Source organism: Anolis carolinensis, chromosome 1 (assembly GCF_035594765.1).
Source record: "Anolis carolinensis isolate JA03-04 chromosome 1, rAnoCar3.1.pri, whole genome shotgun sequence".
NCBI classification, from domain to species: Eukaryota; Metazoa; Chordata; class Lepidosauria; order Squamata; family Dactyloidae; genus Anolis; species Anolis carolinensis.
In genome coordinates this window covers 29,084,312-29,110,179 of record NC_085841.1, presented here as the reverse complement: position 1 = coordinate 29,110,179, position 25,868 = coordinate 29,084,312, and the positions used below count along the sequence as shown (strand labels likewise).

The 25,868-nt window shown below is 37.5% G+C and overlaps 1 protein-coding gene across 5 annotated transcripts in view; it reads left to right on the top strand.

The window, feature by feature from the left end:
* The window catches only part of ubr2 (ubiquitin protein ligase E3 component n-recognin 2), a 77,052-nt gene that overhangs the window by 29,435 nt on the left and 21,749 nt on the right, over positions 1-25,868 (top strand). For 3 of the 5 annotated variants that reach the window (XM_008125789.3, XM_008125790.3, XM_016990652.2), the window contains 17 exons: positions 815-876; positions 2,947-3,057; positions 5,154-5,219; positions 6,939-7,061; positions 7,230-7,293; positions 7,651-7,775; positions 10,418-10,470; positions 13,341-13,443; positions 14,577-14,625; positions 15,732-15,886; positions 15,994-16,096; positions 16,827-16,936; positions 17,038-17,124; positions 17,971-18,152; positions 19,652-19,851; positions 20,482-20,575; positions 22,109-22,270. In XM_008125789.3, the coding sequence (XP_008123996.1) occupies positions 815-876; positions 2,947-3,057; positions 5,154-5,219; positions 6,939-7,061; positions 7,230-7,293; positions 7,651-7,775; positions 10,418-10,470; positions 13,341-13,443; positions 14,577-14,625; positions 15,732-15,886; positions 15,994-16,096; positions 16,827-16,936; positions 17,038-17,124; positions 17,971-18,152; positions 19,652-19,851; positions 20,482-20,575; positions 22,109-22,270 (1,849 nt within the window). The remainder of the gene's footprint in view (positions 1-814; positions 877-2,946; positions 3,058-5,153; positions 5,220-6,938; positions 7,062-7,229; positions 7,294-7,650; positions 7,776-10,417; positions 10,471-13,340; positions 13,444-14,576; positions 14,626-15,731; positions 15,887-15,993; positions 16,097-16,826; positions 16,937-17,037; positions 17,125-17,970; positions 18,153-19,651; positions 19,852-20,481; positions 20,576-22,108; positions 22,271-25,868) is intronic. The other 2 variants (XM_008125791.3, XM_008125792.3) reach the window with 1 other exon arrangement.

The window sequence follows — 25,868 nt, the reverse complement described above, 5'->3', positions numbered from 1 at the left end:
TAGTTCTCCTTTTCTAAAGCTGTAGATTTTACTCCTCATAAGAACATTCTAATAGCATATTTATTAGCCTGAGAATCTGAAATGATGAGAGGCTACAGCACGGTATGCCTAGATATCAGCATATTGTTTAGTTTGTGGCTAAATTAAGGCATGCTTTTTGAATTATTTCCCCCCAGAATATTGTCAAGTAATGGTTGAATCTGTGGATGCAGAATCTGTACAGAGGGCTCACTTTGTGTTGTTTTGTATCTAATAAGATTTTTTTATTCTAGGAAATATTTGAGTCATATCTATTTCAACTTCTAAACAAAGTATTTTTTCTGTCTGCTTCACAAGCTTATGCTTCATAGACTCCACATTTGGAAATGGCACTTCTTAGGAATATTGGTACTGTTTCATTATCCAGGTGGAGGCCACTAGAAAGAGAATGATACTTCATTTTATGGGGGTGGTCGGTGGGTTGAAGGAGTAAAACCAATTCTCCCTGTTTTCCTGTTATTCCCCCCCACCCATGGAAACAACCCTTATACAATTTTGTTGTGCAATAGCACAATGATAAATGAAGCTATTCTATTTTTGATATGGGAAGGGGAAGGGAAATAACCAGCGAAAATGGGGGGAATTGTTTTCTTCCTTCAATTCCCCCTGCTCAATAAAATGAAGAATCCTTCTCTTCCTAGTGGCCCCTAGTGCCCTCTGCCCAGATAATGAAGAGTACCAGAATATCCTAATTTTTGCACTGTTGATCATATCATATAAGGTGATAAATGCACATACTCTGTAAATTCAAAATACATTTTTGTTATTTATTTAGGTTTGCATGTGCTTTTGAGTAAAAGTGAAGTGGCATACAAATTTCCAGAACAGCTGCCGATGGTAGGTAATTTATTTACAACATTTATACCCCGCCCTTCTCACCCGAGTGGACTCAGGGCAGTAATGTTCAGTTTAATGTACATCTATGATTTCATTTTTCCTGATTAAACTCCTTGATGTATGAGAAAAATAGTAAATTCTTAGTTTACTGGCACTTTTCTAGATGTCAGTTAAATGTAGTTTCTGGTTACTTGAGAGTTACTTTTAAAAATAGGCCTAAGGCTATATATCATACTATAAAAACTATGTGTTAATTTTATATGAATACTAAAATACAGAATCTACTGTACTATTTTTCATATACATAAAGAAGTTTTATCAGCAAATTAAGACAAGCGTAGACAAACTTAATTTAATGTTACACAGTTTTACTGTATCATAAAAACAGCATTTTCATTTAAAATATTATTTGATTTTTTTTGCCGGTTGTTTAGAGTTCTGGTCAACTGAAAGTCTACTTTACTATTAATAGAAATGGAGAACAGTAATCTTTCAAACAATACTATGCCGTCACACCCAGGCACCTTTTAGAGCTTTAGGATGTGCTTCTTCCTTTGCCCAGGTGAACTGCGGGGGCCTTACTTAGAAGCTCTGGAAATCCCAGTAACCAAAGGCACTTCAAGTAGAACAATCAAACAAAATTTTATTTACACAAAGTCCTTGGCAGACTTGGCACATGAAATTAAAGTTGCAAATAAAAACAGTCCACTTATAAAACCTTGCAGATGTTCCTTGCTTGCTTTTCCCTTTTTGGTTGCTGGGTTAACTTCCACCAAAGGCAAAGAGGTCCTGAGATCCTCTTCACCCTAGCTCTGAGCTGCTATCAAAAGATCTATAACTATTTTAGCTCAAAGCTAGTTTTTGAGGCAAAGTTGGTAGGGCTTCCTCCAGTGGCCAAGAAATCCGAAGATGTTCTCTGCCCCAGTGCCAAAGCTATTAGAAAGAACAAGTCTTTCCCCTAGCTATGCTTGGCACTGGTTTTAAAGGCAGGTCAATTGTTTGTACTTACGATGGCCTTTTCAGAGTTGGCCTGGCTTGGCCACACAAGCACATCTATGATGTTTCTCCTTCAGTCTAGAAGGCAGAATACGCTTCTCAAAATGGAGCCTTCTATCCCCAGGAAAAGGGGCGGTCTCCAGAACAAAACGATACATTTGCAGGCTGCAACTAGCAAAGACTTGCAAACAGGCTAACTATCAGACTGCTGCAGAATCTGCAGCAACCCTGGAGCAAATGCAAACAGATGCTATTCCTACAACTAAAAAAATGCAAACCAAACCTCTGGGGAACGGAACAAATACTAAAAGTAGAAGAAAGTATTTTGGCCATTTGTTAAATATTCGCCTTTAAAGCCATAGTGGTTTTGGAGTAGACTTGCATTCAGAACCTCACAGGGGTATTATGTGGACAGTATTTTTGAAGTTCAGAAATTGTGAAGATATATAACTGACCGTAGCTAAGACCCAGTGAAACTTTGTGTTTGGCCATGGTTTGTTGCCATAAAACTGGGTAAACACACAAACATAAGCTCACAAAAAATGATTATATAACATTGTTCAGATTGTGGTGTGCCCACATTTTGGAATGGAGGTCAGCATTGGCACATGAGGCACCATTCTCTGCAACTATGACCAGTGTAGTAGGCCAAGATTTAAACTTCCACATTAACTCAACTGATCTTCTTTACAATTCCTATTTCCTTGCTGCTGATAGAATGGGTAGAAAGTTTTTGTCTCTATCACCCGCTTGATGGGAAAAAATTGACATGGCACCTTGAATCTCTTTTGCGCCAAAGCTTGAGCAAGCAACAGTTATGTTTGGTTTGTTGATGTGTGATTGTATGTAAAACCTAACGATGATTAAAGAAAACAAATTATTTATATATATTTTCATATATATGAGCAAGTAGTGCTAAAATCCAGAGAATAATAGAAAATGAATTCTAAATCTAAATTCTAACTCTAAGTACTTGCTACCTTTTCCCATAAGTGCAGTCACAGTCATATCATTTTAAGTGTTTTAACAAAATGTATTTCAGGCTTTTTTCTGTCCTGTGTTCAATTAATGTAGAGTGAACTTAGTCCACCTGTGCTGATAGAACATCCATTGCGATGTCTAGTTCTGTGTGCCCAGGTACATGCTGGAATGTGGAGGAGAAATGGGTTTTCGCTTGTTAACCAAGTAAGTTAAAACATTTATTAACCTCCTTCTTGTGTGAAACTGAGAGTCACAAGGCACTTTGAGATATTTAACCTTATAGAGTTATTTTGTCCTGGAGAAGTAGGTAAGCAACCTAGATCAGGGCTTCTTGGAACTTTTTCCACTTTTGACCCCTTTCCACCCAATAAACTTTTACGTGACCCCAGGTGTATGGGTATATAATAAAATTATATAGGTATAAAAATCAAGCAATTACAGATAATAAAACAACATTTGCAAAGCTTGCTAAACAGGCTGATTTTCCTTTTTGTGAAGTTCAGTTGAAGCATTTTCTGCAGAGTCCACCTTTGACTCTTGCCAAATTTTTCATGATCCCAACATTGTTACATTAATAACTGTCAAAGACAGAACGCCGCCAAATAGAGTACAACACAGTTTATTGAGGTTACAGAACTAAAAAATGCCCATAGAAAACAAAGGACTAGGCAAACACTTGTCTTCAGTGTGAAAAGTAACAGAAACAGCTCCATTTGAATTAAAACGGTTCGAAAGAATAAACCGGATTAAACAGGAGTTTAATCCGGATTAAATCAAAAGTGCTTACTTCAGCCTGGCAATTTAAACAAACAAAAGTTGGTAAACAGAGGTCAAAATGAACACAAAAAACTGGCAGCAGATTCCTCTCTGCTACTCAAAAGCTACAGATGAGTAACTCAGGCTGTTTACTCCTCCGTGCAACGAGCGAAATCCAGGTCCAGGCACATCAATCAGGGTAACGGCGGTCAGCAGGGTCCCAATCCGGTCCAAGGTCGAAAGCCAAGCGCAGACGTCTAAAGTTCCACAAGTTCCACCGATAGCCACAGAAGGGATAGTCCAAGGTCGTAGTCAGTCAGTCAGTCCAGCGTCAATCCAGAGTAGGTAATTAATGTCCGTCAAAAAGACGACGGAGGTCCAAGCTATCAAGATTAAACACAAGTTGCACAGAAAAACCCCACACAGTTCCTCCCGCCGTCTATGCCCAGTGTCCTTGGTAACTTACGTATCCAGCAACGAATCACACCCGTCTTCAGGAAGTTCCCCAACAAGAGCCCAAGCGTTCGTCCAGATTACCTTGCCCAACGCAATTAGCCATTGATCCTAAACCCCATTTTATCCCAGTTCATAACTCCTCATCGCTGTCAGCTGCTATCCTAATTCCAGGTGCCTCATCATCATCATCCTCATCAGAGCTAAAACACCTTTGACTACGCCCCACAGCATCCCCAGCTGTGGATCCCGCTCCATCCCTCCAGCCCGTCCATGGGTCCGATCCTGCAACCCGCCAATCGTCTCCCATACTATCATTGCCGGTGACACCCAAATCCTCCCTTAAACGAGTCCACTCCATGTCATCCTCCTCTGAGCTAACCATCTCTTCCTCCATTCGCTCGGTAAAACCCTCAAATGAGTCTTCATCTGTTGGTTCTGCAAATAAGTCCCGGAGCCGTTTCCTTTCGTGCTCCTCAAAAGAGTCTGACTCTCGAGGAGTCTTACAACCCCGTCTCCTAGTATCGGAGCCAGAAGGCTCAACCATAACAATAACATCTTGTTAAATTAATAATTGTTATCATTTATTTGTCTGTAATCAGGAAGGGTGATGTTCTGTCACTTTGTAAATTTTCACTAGGAGTGTCAATAGTGGGATTTATGTAATATGTTTAAAGATAATAAATTAATTTATTTTAAATATTTTTTTAAAAAGAAGAGCTGGCAGCTTAAATGGCAATATGCAGATGGTGACTTATCTGAAATCCATTATGTCCATGAAAATGAGTTGTCGGTGCAGCAAGCTATACTGTTTCATTAGATCAGTCTCTATTTCTACAGTCGTTCTGAAATGAAGGTTTATGTACATTCTCATAGATTATTGTGCTAAGCTATTACAACAACTCATTCTTGTAGTTCAGCTTGGCAATAATATACATGTATCTTTTCCAGCTATTTTATTAGGCTTCTCAGATTTGATTATTCAGTTTTCCAACTTTTATAATATTTTTGGATGTTTTTTTTTTTTGCTTTATTATGTGACATGTTCAATAACTCCTTTATCAAATAATGCAAACCTTTTCCTTGAACAGATATACTACTATCATAATGTGAAATGTAGAAGAGAAATGTTCGATAAGGACATAGTTATGCTTCAGGTAATATTATCTGATAACATCTATAGATATATATACTTTTATATCCTTTCCTGTGAGCTCAGTATGATTTTATACCTAAGTAAAAGGTAAAGATTTTCCCTGACATTAAGTCTAGTCATGTCCGGCTTTGAGGGTTGGTGCTCATCTCTATTGCTAAACTGTAGAGCCGGCATGACTGCATGGAGCGCCGTTACCTTCCCGCTGAAGTGGTACCTATCGATCTACTCACATTTGCATGTTTTCAAACTGCTAGGTTGGCAGAAGCTGGGGCTAACAGTGGAAGCTCACCCTGCTCCCCAGCTTCCAACTGCCGACCTTTTGGTCAGCAAGTTCAGAGCTCAGTGGTTTAATCTACAGTGCCACCCAGGGCGCCTTAAAGCATCAGTAATGTGATAGTTCTTTTCTTTAAAAAACACATTTCTCCTATATTCAATATTTCTTCGAATTAAAAAAAAGATTTGACTCTTCAGGGATTTGGAGGTTCCCATTCGGTATTGTTCTATAATCTTGTGCATAAAGGTTGAGTGTTCTTACCTGAAATGCTTGGGACCAGAAGGGTTTTGGATTTCAGATTTTTCTGGATTTTGAAATACAGTAGAGTCTCACTTATCCAAGCTAAACCGGCTGGCAGAAGCTTGGAATAAGCGAATATCTTGGATAATAAGGAGGGATTAAGGAAAAGCCTATTAAACATCAAATTAGGTTATGATTTTACAAATTAAGCACCAAAACATCATGTTATACAACAAATTTGACAGAAAAAGTAGTTCAATACGCAGTAATTTTATGTTGTAATTACTGTATTTACGAATTTAGCACCAAAATATCACAATATATTGAAAACATTGACTACAAAAATGGCTTGGATAATCCAGAAACTTGGATAAGTGAGGCTTGGATAAGTGAGACTCTACTGTATTTGCATATACATAATGAAGTACCTTGGGGAAGGGAATAAACATTTATGTTTCATATACACCTTACACACTTAGCCTGAAGGTAATTCTGAACATAATATTTTTACTAGTGTTCAAGAAGCAAAATTTGTGTACATTGAACCATCAAAAAGCAAAAGTGTCCCTGTCTCAGTCACTCGTGAGCAATTTGGATTTTTGCAATATTTTGGATTTCAGAATTCCATATAATGGATGTTCAACCTGTAATTTTCCTGTTTAGTTCCTGGAAATGAGGTTTTATGCTGCAGTAAAGTTTTCCCTCTAATTTTTATGTAGGAAGGATTTGGTTTTCTAGGACTTGTTCTCTTGTTATGTCTATTTTTGGGATGGGTCTGCTTGTACCGTTTGGGGAAAAGCAACTTATTTTGTTCATTTCCTAAAATCGCCACCTTATTTGTATTATGAAAAAGCCATATATATGAAGAAAATCAAAATATAACTATTAGAAAAATTGAAGACTTTGAAAAGCATTCATTTAGCTTGTTAATTTCACTTTTTATGGATGTTACCCTGGCAAACATGAACTGGAACTGTAAGCAGTTCCAAAACTTCATTGCTGCATTCTAGACAAAGCTGTAAAAAATTTTTTTTAATTAAAGCTCAAATTTAAATATTAATATGCTAAACAATGCAACATATCTCATGTTTCTAACATAATAAATTTAGTTGAGAAGAGTAGGTAGATGACTTTTTTCCTGCTTAAGCAAGATAGAAACAAATAAATAAATACACACATAAATGAATTAATGTCATTTTTCTTTAGACAGGTGCATCCATGATGGATCCAAACCACTTTCTTATGATAATGCTGAGTCGCTTTGAACTTTATCCAATATTTAGTACTCCAGATTATGGCAAAAGATTCAGTTCTGAAAATTCCAATAAGGTATGTTATGAGTTCTTGAAAATTCAATTTCATTCCTTTGAAATGCATCAAATGGACTCTTAAGATAATGTATGTTAAGAGTTGTGATTTCTAACTACTGTAATAAGATATTTTTTTTTAAAAAAAGTACAGCATTTCTTTGAATGTATTCATTTATTTTCCTTTTAGGATGTGGTTCAGCAAAATAATACACTTATTGAAGAAATGTTGTACCTAATCATCATAATTGTTGGTAAGTTTACACTTAACAGTATTATGAACTGAGTGAGGTTGATGGTCCTGTTACTTGCAGCACTTGTTTGACTTTATTTATGTCTTTAGTTGGACTGAAAGGAGGAGAAAGCACAAGTGATTTGTTCTTCTTTTCAATTTGGGAAATCACACTATTGTCAGATATTGATATTGTACATGCCTCTTGCCATCTGAAATGAATATTATCTGATATAACATACAGAGAGTGTAATAATGTGTGCTCCGTATAGAGCAGAGAATAGCACAAAGCGATTATGTCTGTTTGTTCTCCATTAAAATACATGAATGATTAATAAAACTAATCAACACTTTCTGTAACTGTTGATTTCCTTGACAGGTGAGAGATTTATTCCTGGTGTTGGTCAAGTCAGTGCTACAGATGAAATCAAGAGAGAAATTATCCATCAGTTGAGCATCAGACCCATGGCACACAGTGAATTAGTAAAAGCATTGCCAGAAGATGTAAGTCTTATTAGAAACATATTCAGCATAATTTTAAATGTTACTGGATGGCTTTTGTAAATGAAAGATTGAGTTGGGGTAGAGAGAAGTTTATTTTTATGGTAAAAAGTAAATAACAATTTTGAGTTTTATGTGACAAGACATGGAAGAGAGTGCACCTTTGCTCCTATACGGTGGCAATATGTGCAGTGAAGAAAGTTTTCTTCTCTGTGCTCATTGCCTCTGCCAATTCACGTGCAGCTGAGCTGTTTAGAGTGGTGAGAGGTTTAACTTAGTTACCCTCCCCACCGGACCTATTGTTAGAACCTTCAGTAGCTCACTGTGATGCTTTTAACAACCATTTTGCAGATAAAATATCTTGCATAAGAGTGACTTAGATAGTATAATTGGAGCAGACGCCAACAACGAGGTGTCCAGCAACTCTGTGAGTAGGATTACACTGGATCAGTTTCAATTGATGAATGCTGTTGATGTGGACAAGCTGCTGGGGCAAGTAAGGAGGACAACCTGCTTTCTTGATCTCTGCAGCTCTTGTCTGATTGTCTAGGGAGGAGATGCACTTTGATCTCAAGGACAGGGATTTTCCATTTTTTTTTTTTTAAAAAAAGAAGCAATAATTAGATAGCTGCTGAGAAAGCCCTCCTGGGATATCCTGGACCATAATAATTACAGACCAGTCACTAATTTTCCTATTTTGGGCAAGGTGATTGAGAAGGCAGATGGCCCCCAACTCCAACACACTTCCTTGATCCATGTCAAACTGGCTTCAGAGTGCAGTACGGAGTTGAGACTGCTATGGTCGCTTTAGTAGATAATCTCTATCTTAACATTGACACAGGCTGTGTATCCCTGTTCTTCTAGACCTCTCAGTGGCTTTCATCAACCATGTTATCCTTCTGGAACGCCTGGAGGGGCTGGGAATCAGAGGCACTGTGCTACAGTTGTTCCAGCCATAACTCCCAGGCAGGTTGCAGATGGTGGTGCTTGAGGATAGTTGCTCCTCAAAAAATCCATTCTGTCCCCAGTGCTTTTTAATATTTACATGAAACAGTTGGCAGAGATCATCGGTAGACATGGGGTGCCGTGGTATCAGTATCCTGATGACACCCAAATATATTTCTTTATGCCTTCAAAAATGGCCTCAACTAAGGGTAGAATGTCTCTTCTGAATGAATGCCTGGAGGAGGTAATGGGATGGATGAGTAAAAACAAATTGAAACTGAATGCAGACAAAATATCAAGGGTCCTAATCTGGGAATGGGGGTGTGTCAGCCAGTTCTGGATGGGGTTACACTCCTCTGGAAAGATTGTATTCACAGCTTGGGAATGCTCTTAGATCTGTCTCTCCATATGTCAGCCCAGGTAAATGCGATGGTCAGGAGTGCTTACTACCAGCTTCAGTTGATACGTCAACTGTGCCCTTGCCTAGATTTAGAGGACCAAAAGATGATAGTGCATCCGCTGGTAACCTCAAGGTTGGACTTCTGCAATGTACCAAGTTCAGAAACTCCAGCTGGTTCAAAATATGGCAGCCAGATTGGTTACAGAAACATCTAGGATTGAGCATATTTACACCTATCCTAAAGTCACGCCAATGGCTGCCAATTAGTTTCAGGGCAAAGTACAAAGTGTTGGTTTTGACCTTTAAAGGCCTACATGGTTTGAGTCCAGGTTACCTACAGGATCTCCTTCTCCCATACAACCGGCCCCAGACACTTAAGTCCTTTGGGGGCATCTACTCCAACCAGCCAGACTAGCAACCACCACCTAGAGGCCCCATTCATCGACCACTACAAGACTGTGGAATCACTTGCTAGAAGAGATCTTGATTATAAGAGCTGTTGGAATTTAAAACCCATCTAAAGACCTATCTCTTTTGGCAGACCTACCCAGCCAGTTTTAAGCATGAATTTTAAAATCATTTCCTATGTTTTAATCTCTGTTCTGTGTATTTTCACATGTATTTTGTAGGAATATGTTTTAATATGTGTATTTTATAGAATGTTTTAGATGGTTATGTGTTTTTAGTGATGTTGTAACCCATCATAAGGAGAGGCGGATAAGAAATAAAATATTATTAATAATATTAATATTAATATTATTGGAGGCATGACATCATCTGAGCCAGTGTGCTTTTGTGGTGCTCTTGAAATTTAGAGCATAATGCTCTAAATTTTAATCAGTATTTTTTGGTTTTCCCTAACAACATGAGAATATTTTGTCAGTGATAGAACCCAGGTTAGTGAGAAAACCTACCCTGGTCATGATCAGTGAGAAAATGTATGGAAATGGTGACTTATATTCAGAAATATGGGGAGAATAGTTCATTTACATTCTGTATTGTCATGCTGCAGTTGAACAAATAGAGTTCAGCTGCATTCTATAACTGGTGAAATGGTGAAGTAGAAGAGTATAGGGAACTAGAGCAGAGATTATAGTGTCTCACCACTGCTTGCCATACTTATTTTCAAAGATAAGGTAGATAGCAAGTTTATAAGAGATACTTTAACAGGTTTTCAGTTTCAGACTAATATATTTCATAGATGCTACAGATTTGAGAATTTTAAGAAATGTATTATGGAAAAGGTATCTGGTTGCATATGTGGTGATCATGATTTTCTGTTTCTTCCTAAATTCTTTAGGAAAACAAAGAAACTGGAATGGAAACGGTGATCGAAGCTGTGGCCAGTTTCAAGTAATATACTTCTTGCAATCATTTTGTTAATTAATTTCATAAAATAGGACATTTTGTGGCAAAGTTAATATTCTTTGATGCATTATCCAAACAGTATATGCTACAAATCACCCATTGCAAACTCACAATATATGAAAGAATCAGGGAGCAGAAGGTGTTCGTCCTCATTATTAGAAAGAAAGCTATTGACCAAATACAGTAGAGTCTCGCTTATCCAACGTAAACGGGCTGGCAGAACATTGGATAAGCGAATATGTTGGATAATAAGGAGAGATTAAGGAAAAGCCTGTTAAACATCAAATTAGGTTATAATTTTACAAATTAAGCACCAAAACATTATGTTATATAACAAATTTGACAGAAAAATAGTTCAATACACAGTAATGCTATGTGATAATTACTGTATTTATGAATTTAGCACCAAAATATCACGATGTATTGAAAACATTGACTACAAAAATGCGTTGGATAATCCAGAACGTTGGCTAAGCGAGTGTTGGATAAGTGAGACTCTACTGTATATTTAATAATAATAATAATAATAATAATAACTTTATTTTTATACCCCGCCTCTATCTCCCCAAAGGGGACTCAGGGCGGCTTACATGGGGCCAAGCCTGAATAAAAACAATAACAATATAAAACACAACAATAGACAAAAAAACATGCACAATTATAAAAATTTAAACATTAGCCAGTAAAAACAAATGACAAGAGCTAATAAAACATGGATTAAAATGGAGAGATTGTAAACGTAGACTGGGTAAGGTACACCATATAAATATTGTAAACATGAGGTGACTGATAAAGTGCTGCAAATTCTTGGAAGTGCAAATTGGGATGGGAATAGACCCTGTGTCTTTATCAAGGAATGGTACAGGAATGAGCAATGAGCATGTAACCAATGAGCATGTAAAATTGTTAGATTTTTGTAGTGAAAAACAAACCCTCTTCATTAGTATTACATGCACAAATACAGTAGAGTCTCACTTATCCAACATTTGGATTATCCAACGCAGTCTGCCTCCACAGCTGTTTCTCTAGGCAGCAAGGACTGAACTTTTTACAGATTTAATTTCTGACAATGTTGTTACTATAAGTTCATTTTATACAATTCTATCTTTATATGTAGTCAATTTGTTAGTAGCCAATGTTTTTGTACTCAATGTTTTCAATACATTGTGATGTTTTGGTGCTAAATTCGTAAATACAGTAACTACTACATAATGTTACCGTGTATTGAACTGCTTTTTTGTCAATTTGTTATAAAACATGATGTTTTGGTGCTTAATTTGTAAAATCATAACATAATTTGACGTTTAATAGGGTTTTCCTTAATCCTTCCTTATTATCCAACATTTTTGCTTATCCAATGTCCTGCTGGCTCGTTTATGTTGGATAAGTGAGACTCTACTGTATGTGAAAAAACATAATATAGTACAGGAAGCAGTAAAAAGAAAAAGGTGTGACCTATCCTCTAATCTGTCATGTGGCCCCTTGATAGATGGTAATGTTTGACAAAAAATATTCCCATCCCTGGCTTATAATATAGTAAATAAATCTGTGAGATTCATTTTACAAGGAAAGACGTTAATAATAATAATAATAACAACAACAACTACTACAACAACTACAACAACAACACTTTATACCCCACCCTATCTCCCCTGGGGGATTCAACTACTTAAACTACAAAAGATTTTATAGCTCTTTGATTATTGGCTAGAACATTAGTTCTCAACCCTAGATGTTTTTGGCATACAACTCCCAGAAATCCCAGCCAGTTTACCAGCTGTTAGGATTTCTGGGAGTTGAAGGCCAAAAACATCTAGGGACCACAGGTTGAGAACCACTGAGCTAGAACAACAGCCTCCTTCCTTCTTTCCTTCCTTCCTTCCTTCCTTCCTTCCTTCCTTCCTTCCTTCCTTCCTTCCTTCCTTCCTTGCTTCAACCCCCCCCCCCCCCCCCCCCAATCAGAAGAACACTACACAGGAGTTATTTCAGGGAGTGCTATTATTTCATCTGGCAAACTGTCCTATACATTCATGTATAAGTCTAGAAAATTTTGCCAAAAAAAAAATACCCAAAAAGGGTCAACATCTGCAGGTCTATGTGGGCACTGCACCTTAGCTCTTACCAAAAAAGGAACCATTGCCTCCTCTAAGTAGAGTGGTGAAAGGCAAGAGTTTAATCCTCTACTCTCTCCACCATGGCACCACTTCTGGTCTTTTTGAATGCATGGGAAGGGAAATGGTGACTGTAGCCAGGGGCAGCTGAGGTGGCATTGGTAAATTCCCCTCAATGTGGAATGACACCTGACTTATCCATACAGTCATATCAAATCAATAATTTCGGCCCCCAAACTTGCTCTCGATATATATGAGGTCAATTTGGTACATGAGTATATACAGTAGTTAGAACAGTTATCAAAGTGTTTTGACTCCATATGGTGCTTGATCCGCCAGTTCCCTAGGGTGGTCTCTTTTTTTGGTAAAGAAAGGCCAGTTGCTTCTCCCAGAATCTTTCAAGAGCAGGTGTTCATCTTTTAGATACATCTAAGAATCTTCCTGCATTATTTTAACATAAACAAAACTAGAAACACACTTTCAGACACTTCCCAATTGTTTGGTTTGTTTCCATTGTTGATAGTTTGTGTGTCTGTTTCAGAGAGCCTTTCGGACATAAAATGGTCACGGAATTTCTTTAAGTTGCTCACTGAATTTAAAAGACCATGCTTGAACCAATCCCATACCCAGATTTCAGAAAGTTTGTGATTTCAAACTCTTGTACCTTTTTATACTCAAGCAGCCTTTGGAGAAGCAACATTCTCTTATTAATGTGTGGCTTCTGCATGTAAAATTGTTTTCCAGGAAACCAGGATTAACAGGCAGAGGACTGTATGAGTTGAAACCAGAATGTGCTAAAGATTTCAACTTGTATTTTTATCATTTTTCAAGGGCTGAGCAATCTAAGGTAATTATGGAACATTAAGAGATTATTCATAATAGTGTGATTGTAGTGTCTCATAAGATCGATTGGTTTTTAAATGGCTAGATATCTGATGAATAATTCTGGGCTTCAAGCAGTAAAGTTTGTGTAGACAGCACATTGCATTGAATTTAATATGATATTGTGGCATGATGTTGTGCAGTGGCCCCATAGCATTAGTACCTTTGCTAATTGGACATAGGTAGATGTTCCCTGACATATGCTAACATCTAAAGTTCAGGTAGTGTTACAGCAGCAGGAAAAAATTCAATCATTTTGGGTTCTGTGAAAGAAAGAAAATTAGTTTAAATGTGAACTGAGGGCCCTTCCACACAGCCATATAACCCAGAATATCAAGGCAGAAAATCCCACAATATCTGCTTTGAACTGGGTTATCTTGAGTCCACACTGCCATATATTCCAGTTCAAAGCAGAAAATGTGGGATTTTATTCAGCTGTGTGGAAAGGGGCCTAAGGTGTAAAAATGAGAAGAGTGGTACAGGATAGGGTCAAGAAGTTGGAGGAAGGAATTCTTTATATGTTGTGAATTGAAAAAGAAATGGACGAGAATCTTGGGATATAGTGAGTAACTGGTGACAAAGCAACAGAATGAGGCAGCAAGTTAAAAGGGTTCAGAGATATTGAAAATATTTTTGTATAATGATTTAAGTATTGCTTAAAACTTCACCTGGATGTTTGGTTTTGATTGTGTCACATTGCTATTACTGAAAAAACTATGTATTTAGAAAAGTAGAAGATAAAACTTCTTGCATTAAATATCTTACCAGTTCTTGGTCTCAACACAATACAATGTATATAAAGCAACAACATTTGAAGAACCAGTTGTAAATTGAGGACTGATGCAGATTTATATAAAACAAAAATGAATCTGCTAGTCAGTGTTTAATAGAGATGTAGCTGTAAGAGTAATACAGTTCATATATAATGTAGAGATACTGAACAGGAAAGTAAACGGTTTGTGGTTATGTGTTATCAAGTTGGCTTTATGACAGAGGGCCTCCAAGAAATTCTATTAAATGGCAGTATTATGTAATTGTTTGTAAATAACATTGTGCTTTCACTATTTGGAATCCTGACTCTCTTTTTTAAAAAATAAGGCCGAAGAAGCACAAAGAAAACTAAGACGACAAAATCGAGAAGATACAGGTACCAGTCTTGCCAGTTTCTCTGTGCCTTCGCGATTGTTTTTTCTACATCTAATAAAATATATCTTTGTTTTCCAAAATCAAATTAATGTAGGTCTAGTTAAAATATTGTCAAGATTTTGTTTCCAGGGAAAGGATTAAGGAGTTAAATGTAAAGATGGTGTTTATTTATGTCTAAGAAAACCACAAGAGCAACTGAGATTTTCATTGTGGCTTACATTCCTGCTTTTGTACAGCTGATGTGATATCTGCTTTCAAAACCCAACAACAACTTGTCTTGTAGGGAACAAAGCAGCAAAAACTGTAGAAAGAGTCTCAGCTGAGAGCTTTATTCTTTAACCAGACTTGCCAGTTTGTGAGATACAGACTATCTGTATTTCTATCATTCTATCTCTGCAAGTCTGGTCAGACACATTTAGCTTATGACTCAACAAATTCTCTGTTATGTTACCAAATATGGCTGAGTTTGGTTAGCTGAGTTTGGTCAGCTGAGTTTGGTTTGGGGGGTGGTGACAGATTTTGCTTACTGTAGATAAATGAAATGTGTGTTGTCATAGTATCTGACTTTACAAATGCTTCTGTATTCTTGTCAAAATGGTTCAAATTTGTACATTTTCATATTGAAGTATGTAAAATGGAACATGAAAAATTTCATATTTGAAGCTTGCAGAAAAAAAATGTTGTAGATCAGAATACTGATTGAACTTTTATTTAATTGGTGATTGAAATCCCATTAAGTTCCTGTGTTGGTGAACAAGTAATTGTGGAAGCTGAGAGTTAACATGGGGACATTTTGTGTATTCTTTCTTTCACATGATTTCATTCATCAATAGTTATCGGAACAGCACAGGGAGTACTACCTTGAGAGTATGAGTAGCTTGATAGCTTTGAATCCTTAAGAACAGGACCTTCCTTACGCCTAATTGAATTCAATATTTTTGAATTCAGTGGAATTGATTAGGTTGATATGCATAACTTTAAAAAACAAAATAACACATGCATTGCTAACCAGAAAGGGCCAGGACATGTTGTTTACATTTTTATTTCTGTTGTGATGAATGTAAAATCACTGCTGTACTATATTTCATATACTTCCTTCTGTTTCAGCGCTTCCACCTCCTGTTCTACCTCCATTGTGCCCTCTGTTTGAAAGCTTAATCAATATTCTGCAGTGTGACGTCATGTTGTGCATTATGAGAACAATTTTGCAGTGGGCTGTAGAGCACAATGGCTACGCTTGGTCAGAATCCATGCTGCAAAGGGTGAGTTTTAAGCCTTCTCTTCTAGTTTGATAATTTGGTAATGAACGCTAGCAGATTACAATGAATAATCTTTAGAAATATAAACTCTGAGCCTGATTTTTGCTTAGGTTCTCCACTTGATTGGAATGGCATTGCAAGAAGAAAAACAGCACATTGAAAATTCTGATGAAGATAATCTGGTGACATTTACCTTCAGTCTGAAGATCTCAAGTAGGTTGATAGCACTACAAATCTTTTCTATTTACTTGTCTTCTGAAAGAAGCTATGCTAAAATTGCTTACAAGATTGAAATGTGATATGGCAGTGGATGAATCAAATACAGAAAAAACTTTTGCCTTAAACTTAATGCTTAAACTTAAAACGAACAAGCAAGGTATAAACTTCACTATGTTCAGTGGTTGAGGCATGAATTGCTGTTCTGATTAATTGTTGCAAATTAGCTATCAAAGGGCATTTAGAGGAAATAATTTAAAGTAGAAAACAATATAGCACTGTGTTATATGAATCAGTACTACTATTGTTTTCTGCCTAACAGATGGTACCGTGTTGGGTTTTTAGTAGGTACATTGAACATCTTTTGTGTATGCTTGTGAAAAATGTTAAATTTGTCTGCATCTGACATTTGAAGTGGTGCTTATTTCCTGTCCTTCCAAAGTATTTCAAACTGATGATAACCTTTTCAATAATTGAAGAAATTTCAAGGAAGAAAATGTTGTGATAAATTGTTTGGAGTGGTTTATATGGAGGCAGCTTATTCTTTTGGCAATACTTTTAAAATAACCAGGACTGGGATTGTCTTTATAGAAACTAAAAATATCATGCAAGTAAATACATTTTGGATCATTATCCTCCCAAACAGAATTTAGGCTAGGAAGATGAATCCAATTAGATATACTCATTCTGTATAATTAGCTGTTTCCTTTGTATGTGCTCGAAATAGGACCTGGTGATGCCCCTCGCAATTCTCCAAGCATATTAGCTATGCTCGAAACTTTGCAAAATGCACCCCATTTAGAAGTGCACAAAGACATGATCAGATGGATACTAAAGGTAAATTGAGTTGCATTATCTACACATTTGTATGACTTAATAGAGTACATTTTATAGTATTAAAATGACAAAGAGTAATGTGTATATGTTTTTGCTACCAGGCTTTTCATGCTGTTAAGAAGCTCAGAGAGAGATCATCTACAAGTCCTGTATCAGAGGCGGAAGGTACCATTATGGAAGAGGTAAAAGTAAGGAAATTAAAAACAAAAATGATTTGCAGATTAGAGAACAAAAAGAACAAGCACGTCTCACCCCAGGGATTACAAATATGAAGTGGCAGGCATTACTTTTTTGCAGCAGCGATTGGGACATAGTGTTCTGATATGTGTCTGATATGCATGTCAAATGTTCTTTGTTTGAAATGTTAAATTGAGAAAGGAGATGATGTTAGAGATTATGGCCAAGAGCCAGTATAATGCTCTCAGACCAAAATGTTCCTTATTTGGGGTAGAGGATGGAGGTATCTGGTGGTGTGCTGTTCAGGCTCCCAAAGAGCCACTTTCTGGCCTCATTGGGCCAGTTAGTAGCCATCTCAACTTGTGCTCAATGGCTCTTCAGGTGAAGCTTCTTTAGAGTAATTTCCAATGTATGATAGTCACATCATGGAATATTTTTGACATGATTTCTTCAGAAGAGATTTTCCATTGTCTTTCTCTGAATCTGAGAGAGGATGATTTGCCCAAGCACACTCAATAGATTTCCCTAGCTAAATGTAGATTTGAATCCTGGTTTCACAGAGTTCTAGTCCAACACTCAAATGGACACATCATAGCTTTTAAAGTGAAACTGTATTAGACGGCTTTTCTTTTTTCATTTTTTTTTCAAATTAAGTAATACTTATATCAAATTATTTTATAGCATGAAGGCATAGTGGACTTTGAGTGACATGACTTTTAAGAGAGGAAGAGTGAAAAGTGTGTTATTGTATAGCCTTGGTCTTTTTTTATTCAACTGTATGTAATGCAAACATTCTGTTTTCACACCATTGAAGATATGAATTGTGATTGACTATTTTTGTGTTTTCGTATACTTAGAGCACCAGAGACAAAGAGAAGGCGGAGAGAAAGCGAAAAGCCGAGATTGCCAGGTTGCGAAGAGAGAAGATCATGGCGCAGATGTCTGAAATGCAACGGCACTTCATTGATGAAAACAAAGAGCTTTTCCAACAAACTTTAGATGAACTTGAAACATCTACCTCCAGAGCACACGATAATAGGTAAGATGAAAGAGACGTTGATAATCTTCAACTTACTGAGTCTCAAACAGGAAATCTTTACATCTTGTTATAGATATTGTTAGACTAACTGTTGCTAGCCTTAGTGTGTGGTGAGGGATGATACAAGTTGTAGATCATCAATACTGTGTATATTGTTTAATGTATTTGCGCTGTTACTTTTGTAACGTTGTGAGCCGCCCCGAGTCCCCACGGGGAGATGGTGGCGGGGTATAAATAAAGTTTTTTTATTATTATTATTATAGCCAAAGGGGCAAAAGTTGTAGTGAATGGAAGCCCCTCCTCCCCTCGTTCACTTATGGACTTCAGATTTAGCTGAAGGTCTTACTAACAGACTAGCTGGACACATGTTTTTCACACACATACCCCTAGACCTGTAGCATGTTGCCCAATCCGCTGGAACAGATTTAAGTAAGGAAAAAGTAAAACGGCAAAATTCACATTCCCATACCCATCTGCTTGCAGGAGCCCCGTACAATTGTGGAGTTTGTTTTCAACAAGCACCAAATCCCCAAACATTGAAAAATGAGCTATGAGTGGCAGCAAGTTGTTGGCGGGAAGTAAAATATTGTGTATAGATCAAAACTTTCAAAATACGTCAAATTACTTTGGTACAGAGCTTGGAAAATTGCATTTTATAGAATGTGTCTTAAGTTGTGGTTCCATAGTCCTGGAACCTCCCAGAGATGTTCAATTGGCCCCCTCCTTGCTGGCCTTTCACTCTCAGGTTAAAACCTTTTTATGGTACCAGGTCTTCCCTGAAGATTGAAAATAAGCAATGGCCAGCTATATATGGCATTGTATATTTTTGGAATTGTTATCTTGGACCAGCAAGGAAATGCAGCTTTTAGGACCCTAGAACAACTTTTAATGGAAACGTTTAATGGCCTGAGAATCAGGGAATTTTTAATGGTATAATGTATTTAATGTATTAATTTTTCAAATCTTGGCTTATGTGGTATGTATTGCTGTTTAATTTTTGCCTATATGATGTTATTGTTTTATTTCTAATGTTATGTATTTTTGTTGTTTAACCAATGTTAATCCCACCCATGGGAGAAAAGCGGGATATAAATAAATAAATAATATCCTCAGCACATTTTCTCAGTTCTGGTAAAATTTGTTCACATTGATTTGGTACCTTTTGGAAACAAACTCTACAATTAGAAATACACTCATGAGATGCTTCTTCTGTTTGGGGAAGGTCCAAACTGTAAAAGCTTTCTAAAAAGTTACTCTTTAATGAAAGGTTAACCATTCTAAAACCCTTCTAGAGTAATACTTTCTATTGTGGCCACTATGTGGCACAATGCAGAGCTCCTCAGATCTTCTCTAGGACTCATCTAGAATTGTATACCTGGCACATGCTGACGGTTAGTCAAATTAAGTTGTCCTCACAGCTGTTAATACAGCAAATTAAATTATGATCCTACTTTGGAAAGCATTTCAGTGAAATACTTACTAATATCATTTGATTCTAGTCCTTCAGTTTCAGATACCAAGCTTATAGCCTTGGGTCCTGAACAGACAAAAGTGGCTGAGCAAAGGCAAGTAGTTACTTGCATCTTATGCCAAGAAGAGCAGGAAGTTAAAATGGACAACAGAGCCATGGTCCTGGCAGCATTTGTGCAGAGATCAACGGTCTTGTCTAAAAATCGAAGTAAAGTCATTCCAGATCCTGGTAAGTAGTCAGAGCAGTATTAAATATATGTTTTTGTTTTTGTGTGCAGTTTTGGGTTAGCTGCCCAGATTTTAAGTTTACAAGGTTCTACCCTAAAATAATAAAGAAGGGGTTTCTGTTGATGGTATAGCGATACTCAAAAGATCTACAAGTAATATCATTAGCAGTTTTATTAGACTTCCAGGCATCTGTGGGCTGCATCTTTCCTCCCAAAACATGCAGGACCACAGCTAGTCATCTGCATTCCACTGTAAAGAAATGTTTCTGGGCATCTATTTGGGCATATGACAGAGTTTTGAATGAAGGAAACTGGTTGGTGCAGGGAGAGATAGGGGCATATGGCCAAGAGGATAGCTTCGACCATTTGTGGCCAAAATATTTTGGACTCAGGGCTTCTCATGGCCTATGGGTAAATGCTATGCTTTGCCATGCTTTCAACCATTACCATTTTACCAGTATCCGAGGAGACGGCATAAATATTAATAATAGAGCCAAGATAAATAACTTTTCAAACATTATTTTGAGATGGCTATAGCATTTATTTTTGAAGTATTCCTTCTGTACAATTAATGTGATTAAAATTTGCATCTGAATGCTTTATTTTAAATATGTTGGTGTCTTTATATGCAGAAAAACATGATCCATTGTTCATGCATCCTGACCTATCATGTGGTGTGCACACTGGTAGTTGTGGACATATTATGCATGCCCACTGCTGGCAGAGGTAAATGACGTTTTCAACAGTAGTAAATACATATGGGGTATCTATATGCCTATGTCACATGTTCCCTCTATTATATAGTGTAATATTGTAATATTCAACCAATTCATGTAATTGATGATGTTAGGAGGATCTTCCAGGAAAATTACATTTTTTTACTCACCCTTTTAGAGTTCTTGCCTATATACTTGTTTGATCATGGTTTGGCTCTATCAGATCTTCTTAATGTGTATGTGCATACTGATTAGAACAGTGATTCTCAACCTGTGGGTCCCCTGGTGTTTTGGCCTACAACTCCCAGAAATCCCAGCTAGTTTACCCGCTGTTAGGATTTCTGGGAGCTGAAGGCCAAAACATCTGGGGACTCTCAGGCTGAGAACCACTGGATTAGAAGATCATGTGGGGAAAAGGATTGCTCTCGGGGGGGATGCCTCCTAGGATTAGAAAATAAATGTCAAGAAAAGAGAATTCCATGTTTTAGAGAACTTTCAGAAAATACATAAAACATTTCTCTTTAAGTTTAGATTTAAAAAGTACAGAAGACATTAAGCGTAATTTTTATTTTTGTTACTTTAATCAATTTGTACCATCTTTACATATATTGGGACAATAGACAAAGTTGCAACATATTTCAATAGATTTAGTACCCTCCTATCAGGTACACCTTCCTTTTGTCTGCAGCTAGAATTTGAAAAAAATAGATAGTAGATGGAATTTATTATATGAAGTATTTTCTGAGTAGACAACGTATCTAATATAACAGTAGTTCCTATAGGCACCGGGCATGACTTGTCGGCCTCCACATTATAGTGAAAATATTTTTGTTTCTGGGGTGTTGTGTGGTTTCCAGGCTGCATGGCCATGTTCTGATCCTCTGAAGATGCCAGCCACAGATGCAGGTGAAACTTCAGGAGAAAATGCTGCTAGAACATGGTCATACAGCCCGGAAACCACGCAACACCACAATGATTCTGGCTGTGAAAGCCTTTGACAATACTTTTGTTTCCTTTAAGGCAGGAGTTCTTAAACTTTTTCAGCCACAGATGCCTTTTGGAAGCAAAAGTTTATCATGGAACCCCAAGAAATGTAGAGCCCCAAGAAGGATTTGGGTGGCAAGCAGAAGAGTCTGGGCAGTGAGGGAGGTAGGGGAGAAAGGGTCTGTGACCTGGGAGGATGCTGCTGTTTCTGGCAGCACAAAACTTTAATTTCCCTGCATTTCTTAGGGTGAGGATTGAGGAGGATGTGGGAAGCAGCATGTTGCTGTGGAGCCCCTCATTATCTCCTGTGGAGTCCCAAGGGCTCCAAGGAGCACAGTTTTAGAACGCCTGCCTTAAGGGTTTATTATTTTCTGTTTATTGCCATTCTCTCCTCTGTGCATGAAGCAAACATTCTCTATGTGTAACTGGTTCAAGCTTAATAACTACAAGAGAAATTAGTGAAGGTGTACTTAACATTGTCATGATGAAAGCAGTAATGTAACATTCAATCAAATGAGCTTTGCAAAATTAATGTAATGCCTTCTATTGCTCCCTAAAGGTATTTTGATGCAGTGCAAGCAAAAGAGCAAAGACGACAACAAAGATTACGAGTGCACACAAGTTATGATGTAGAAAATGGTGAATTTCTTTGTCCTTTGTGTGAATGTTTAAGCAACACTGTCATCCCTCTGCTTCCTCCACCAAGGAGTTTATATCACAGGTTAGTTAGTCTTGGTAAGCATCTCTGTTGATCCGATAACAAAGAATGGTTCACTCGAGTCATTTAGTTACCTAATATCTGAGGCTAAAGCCAAGGAAATGAAAATACAGTGCTTTTGATGAAGAGTTGAAGGACTATGTCTTTTTAGTACTTTGATAAATTCTCTGATTTACAGGCTTGCAATATGTAGTCAATATGCTAAAAATTGCGAAATCTAAATATTGCTATCCCCTTTGGATTTTTATTGAAGAAAATATTTTCTTTGGATTTTAGTAATGAATAAAACACGTAATGAAATCTGAACAGACTGCATTATTGCACCTTTAGTGTAATAATAAGCAAAAGGAAGAGTAAATGTGAACTGAGACAGTAGAAAATTAAAAGAATACCACATTTTTGAACAAAAGACAGTTGGGAAATAAGAGAGCAAAAATATAAATACGAAAAAATACGAAATACGAATGGCATGAAACATTTAATAATTCCATAAATTAAAAGCAAATATGCAGATGATGTATGGCATAGGGCAAATGACAGGGAACAGTAGAAATAACAGAAAGGGGAATTTGAGAGGGGGATGAAACGCTGTCTAGTTGTTTAGCTGATGTTATTTACTTTGAAGTATACAGTAATAAATAAAACTTTATTTATATATCGCTCTGACTCCTCATTCATAAAACATTCAATTGCCAAAAATAAACCATACAACAAATTAAACATAGTAAAAATAATAAACATAAAACAAGAATATACAATTCAAAACAATCACAAAGATTAAAATCAGTTACAATATGCTCCATCAACGGGGCCAAAATACAATGACCAGGGCTTCAGGGTGGGCATGGCCAACTATAAAGTTCAAGGCAAGACTAGTGCAACAGAATATCATAGGGCTAGGAAGTGGATAAAGTGCAGAACAGGGTCCTAGCTAACAACCAGAGGGGGGCTAGGACTAATCTTGCTCGAAAATCTCAAGGAACCACCAAGCTTTCAGGTCCTTGTGGAAAGAGGACAGTGTAGGAGCTTGCCTGATGTCTCTGGGAAGGGCGTTCCAGAGGCAGGGAGCCACCACCGAGAAGGCCCTCTCCCTCGTCCCCACCAGCCACGCTTGTGACAGTGGTGGGAGCAAGAGGAGGGCCTCCCCGGCAGATCTTAGAGCCCGCACTGATTTGTAAGGGGAGATGCGATCACGAAGATAGGCAGGGCCCGAGCCGTATGTAGCATTCTTGTAGTAAATGCAAAACATTCCACCTTTTAAAAAGATTACTCAGAAACAGAAATGAGAGAACATAGAAATCTTCCTTCAAGATCAGAATGGAAAGACCTATAACTCCTGGATTAGTAAGGTTTCCTAAAAATCTACTAATGATTTTTTAATCTTGCTTTAAAAATCCTTTCCTGTTGTTTCAGTATTTTTGTCTGAGCCCTATGCAGTTTAGTTCAGAGTTCAGGCCTGTTTAATGTAGCAAGATATACTGTGACATATGTATGTGCAGTATTGAAGCCATGGGACATAGCTGACAGCTATTAATTATTTGTATTCTCTGTGATTGGCATATGAACCTTGTAGCAGTACAAAGCCATGACTTGAATATTCTGGAGCACAGTTTTGGTGGGCAGTTGGCATTCTTCAGAGTCTTTTCTTCAATTCTTTTTTTTATGATTGTGAGCTGTTTTGATCAGGTAGTGTCCTTATTTATACACAGGATATGCACACCCACACTTGAGTTGTCCGTGTTCAATGCTTGCGACTTTCATATGTATTATTTCCAACACTTGCAAGTTAATATTCCCAGAGGTAGGCACAATAATCAGTTGTAGCCTCTGTGACAGTCCACTTGATCAGATGTATCAAACATTATCCAGAGTTGACAGACAGACATGAGCTTGAGTTGTGACCATGTCAGGTTTCACCTGGGTGGTAGAGTATAAAATCAATTAGATTGATTCATTGCTAAGGGCTGCCAGTCTCGCTTACCTTCAAAATATAGTTTCTGTGTTGGATAACAGCTTTTTGTTTAGCTGTCTGTTGGAAAAGACATTTTGATAGAGAAAATCACTGAAGTTTGTAATGCAGCAGTTTAATGTTGGTTGGGCTTCTAGAACAGCATGGGGTATCATGGTGGAAGGAGCAGGAGAATAAGTAAATTAGCAAAAAAAAATAAGTCACCCTCTGTTTCCCACCAACTGAAACATGCTGAGCCAGCGCCAGCCATTAACAGAATTTGTTTATTTTGTGTCAAAAGCATTGCATAAATAAATAAGTTTAAAACTGATAAAATAAAGAGCGCACAAGCAGCTAAATAATTTTAGACTAACAACGGGCAACAGCGACTGCATTGTCTGTAGCTTTAAACAGTTTTTCCTCTGTGCATGAGGCAGGGCGTTGAGTTGTTTGTTCTGCTCCACAATCGCACAAGGTGGAGGATTCTTCTAGTGCCATTTTGCCAGGTTGTCTTTTGATCTGCCAGCTCCTCTACTGGGTCTGTTCAGGTACTTCCAAGTTGCCCATTCTTAGTTTGCCTCTTTAGGAAGACCCTCGTATGGGCCGTCCAGTTGGAATTACCTGATTTTGCTACCCACAAGGATATTCTTGTTGTTGCTGTAAGAACATTTAGAGGAGTGGTGGTTCTCATGAAACTTTTCCTTGATATAAGTCTACTGGGAGGAGGCGGATAGCTATACAGTGGATGGTTTTCTCAGTCTTCAACCTTATTTCTCTCGCAGTTGGCAGCAACTTTCCATCACACATGGGGCGGGCAGTACCAGCTACCTTATAAAGTTTATCAGCAGGTGTAGGTTTGAGACATCCTGTGATTACTCTACATGTTTCTTTCAGTGCTATGTTCACCTGCTTCACATAGGCAGATTTATGATTTATACTCAGCAGTTGGGTAAGACAAGGCCAGGGCTGATGTTCTTATTAATTTTATTAATTGGCTGGAACCAAACACTCATGTATATAAAGCTTTTCTTTCTACAAACTCATGTTTCGATTTCTGTCTTATCTCAAATTAGCAGTACTTTTAGAATGAATGTGAAACATACCTGGAATTTCTTTTGTAAGGATTTTCTATTTTTAATTTACTTTTGATTTGCCCTAGACAAAGCTTCAAATGGTTAGCAAGCTATAGTCACACACAGCAGGATCTTAGTGTTGATAAATAAACATCAGTAATCATCTGCTTAATAGGTCAGGGAGCTGCATTAAGAGATTTGTTGGGCCAGAGTAGAAACTGCCACCCTCAAACTGTGTCACAGGGATTATCAGTTGAATGCTGCCTTATACATTGTGGCCACAGGAAATGACAATGCTGCTTGCAAAAATTGAGGCAAAGGTACTAAAGGCACCTGACCCATAGGGTTGTTGGTAGTAATGCTGTTTCTGCTATACCTAAGGCTCAAATTCAGAAACTTTTGAAACTTTTGACTTTACATAATGGCAACATAATGATTTCTCAGAGCAGAGGCTGGATGGCCATTGGTTGGGGCTGACTTTATTGTGTGTTCCTGCATGGCAAGGAGCTTGACTGGATGGCCTTTCGTGGTCTCCTCAAACTCTATGATTTATTTCAGTGTTGATAGTAACATCCTATAG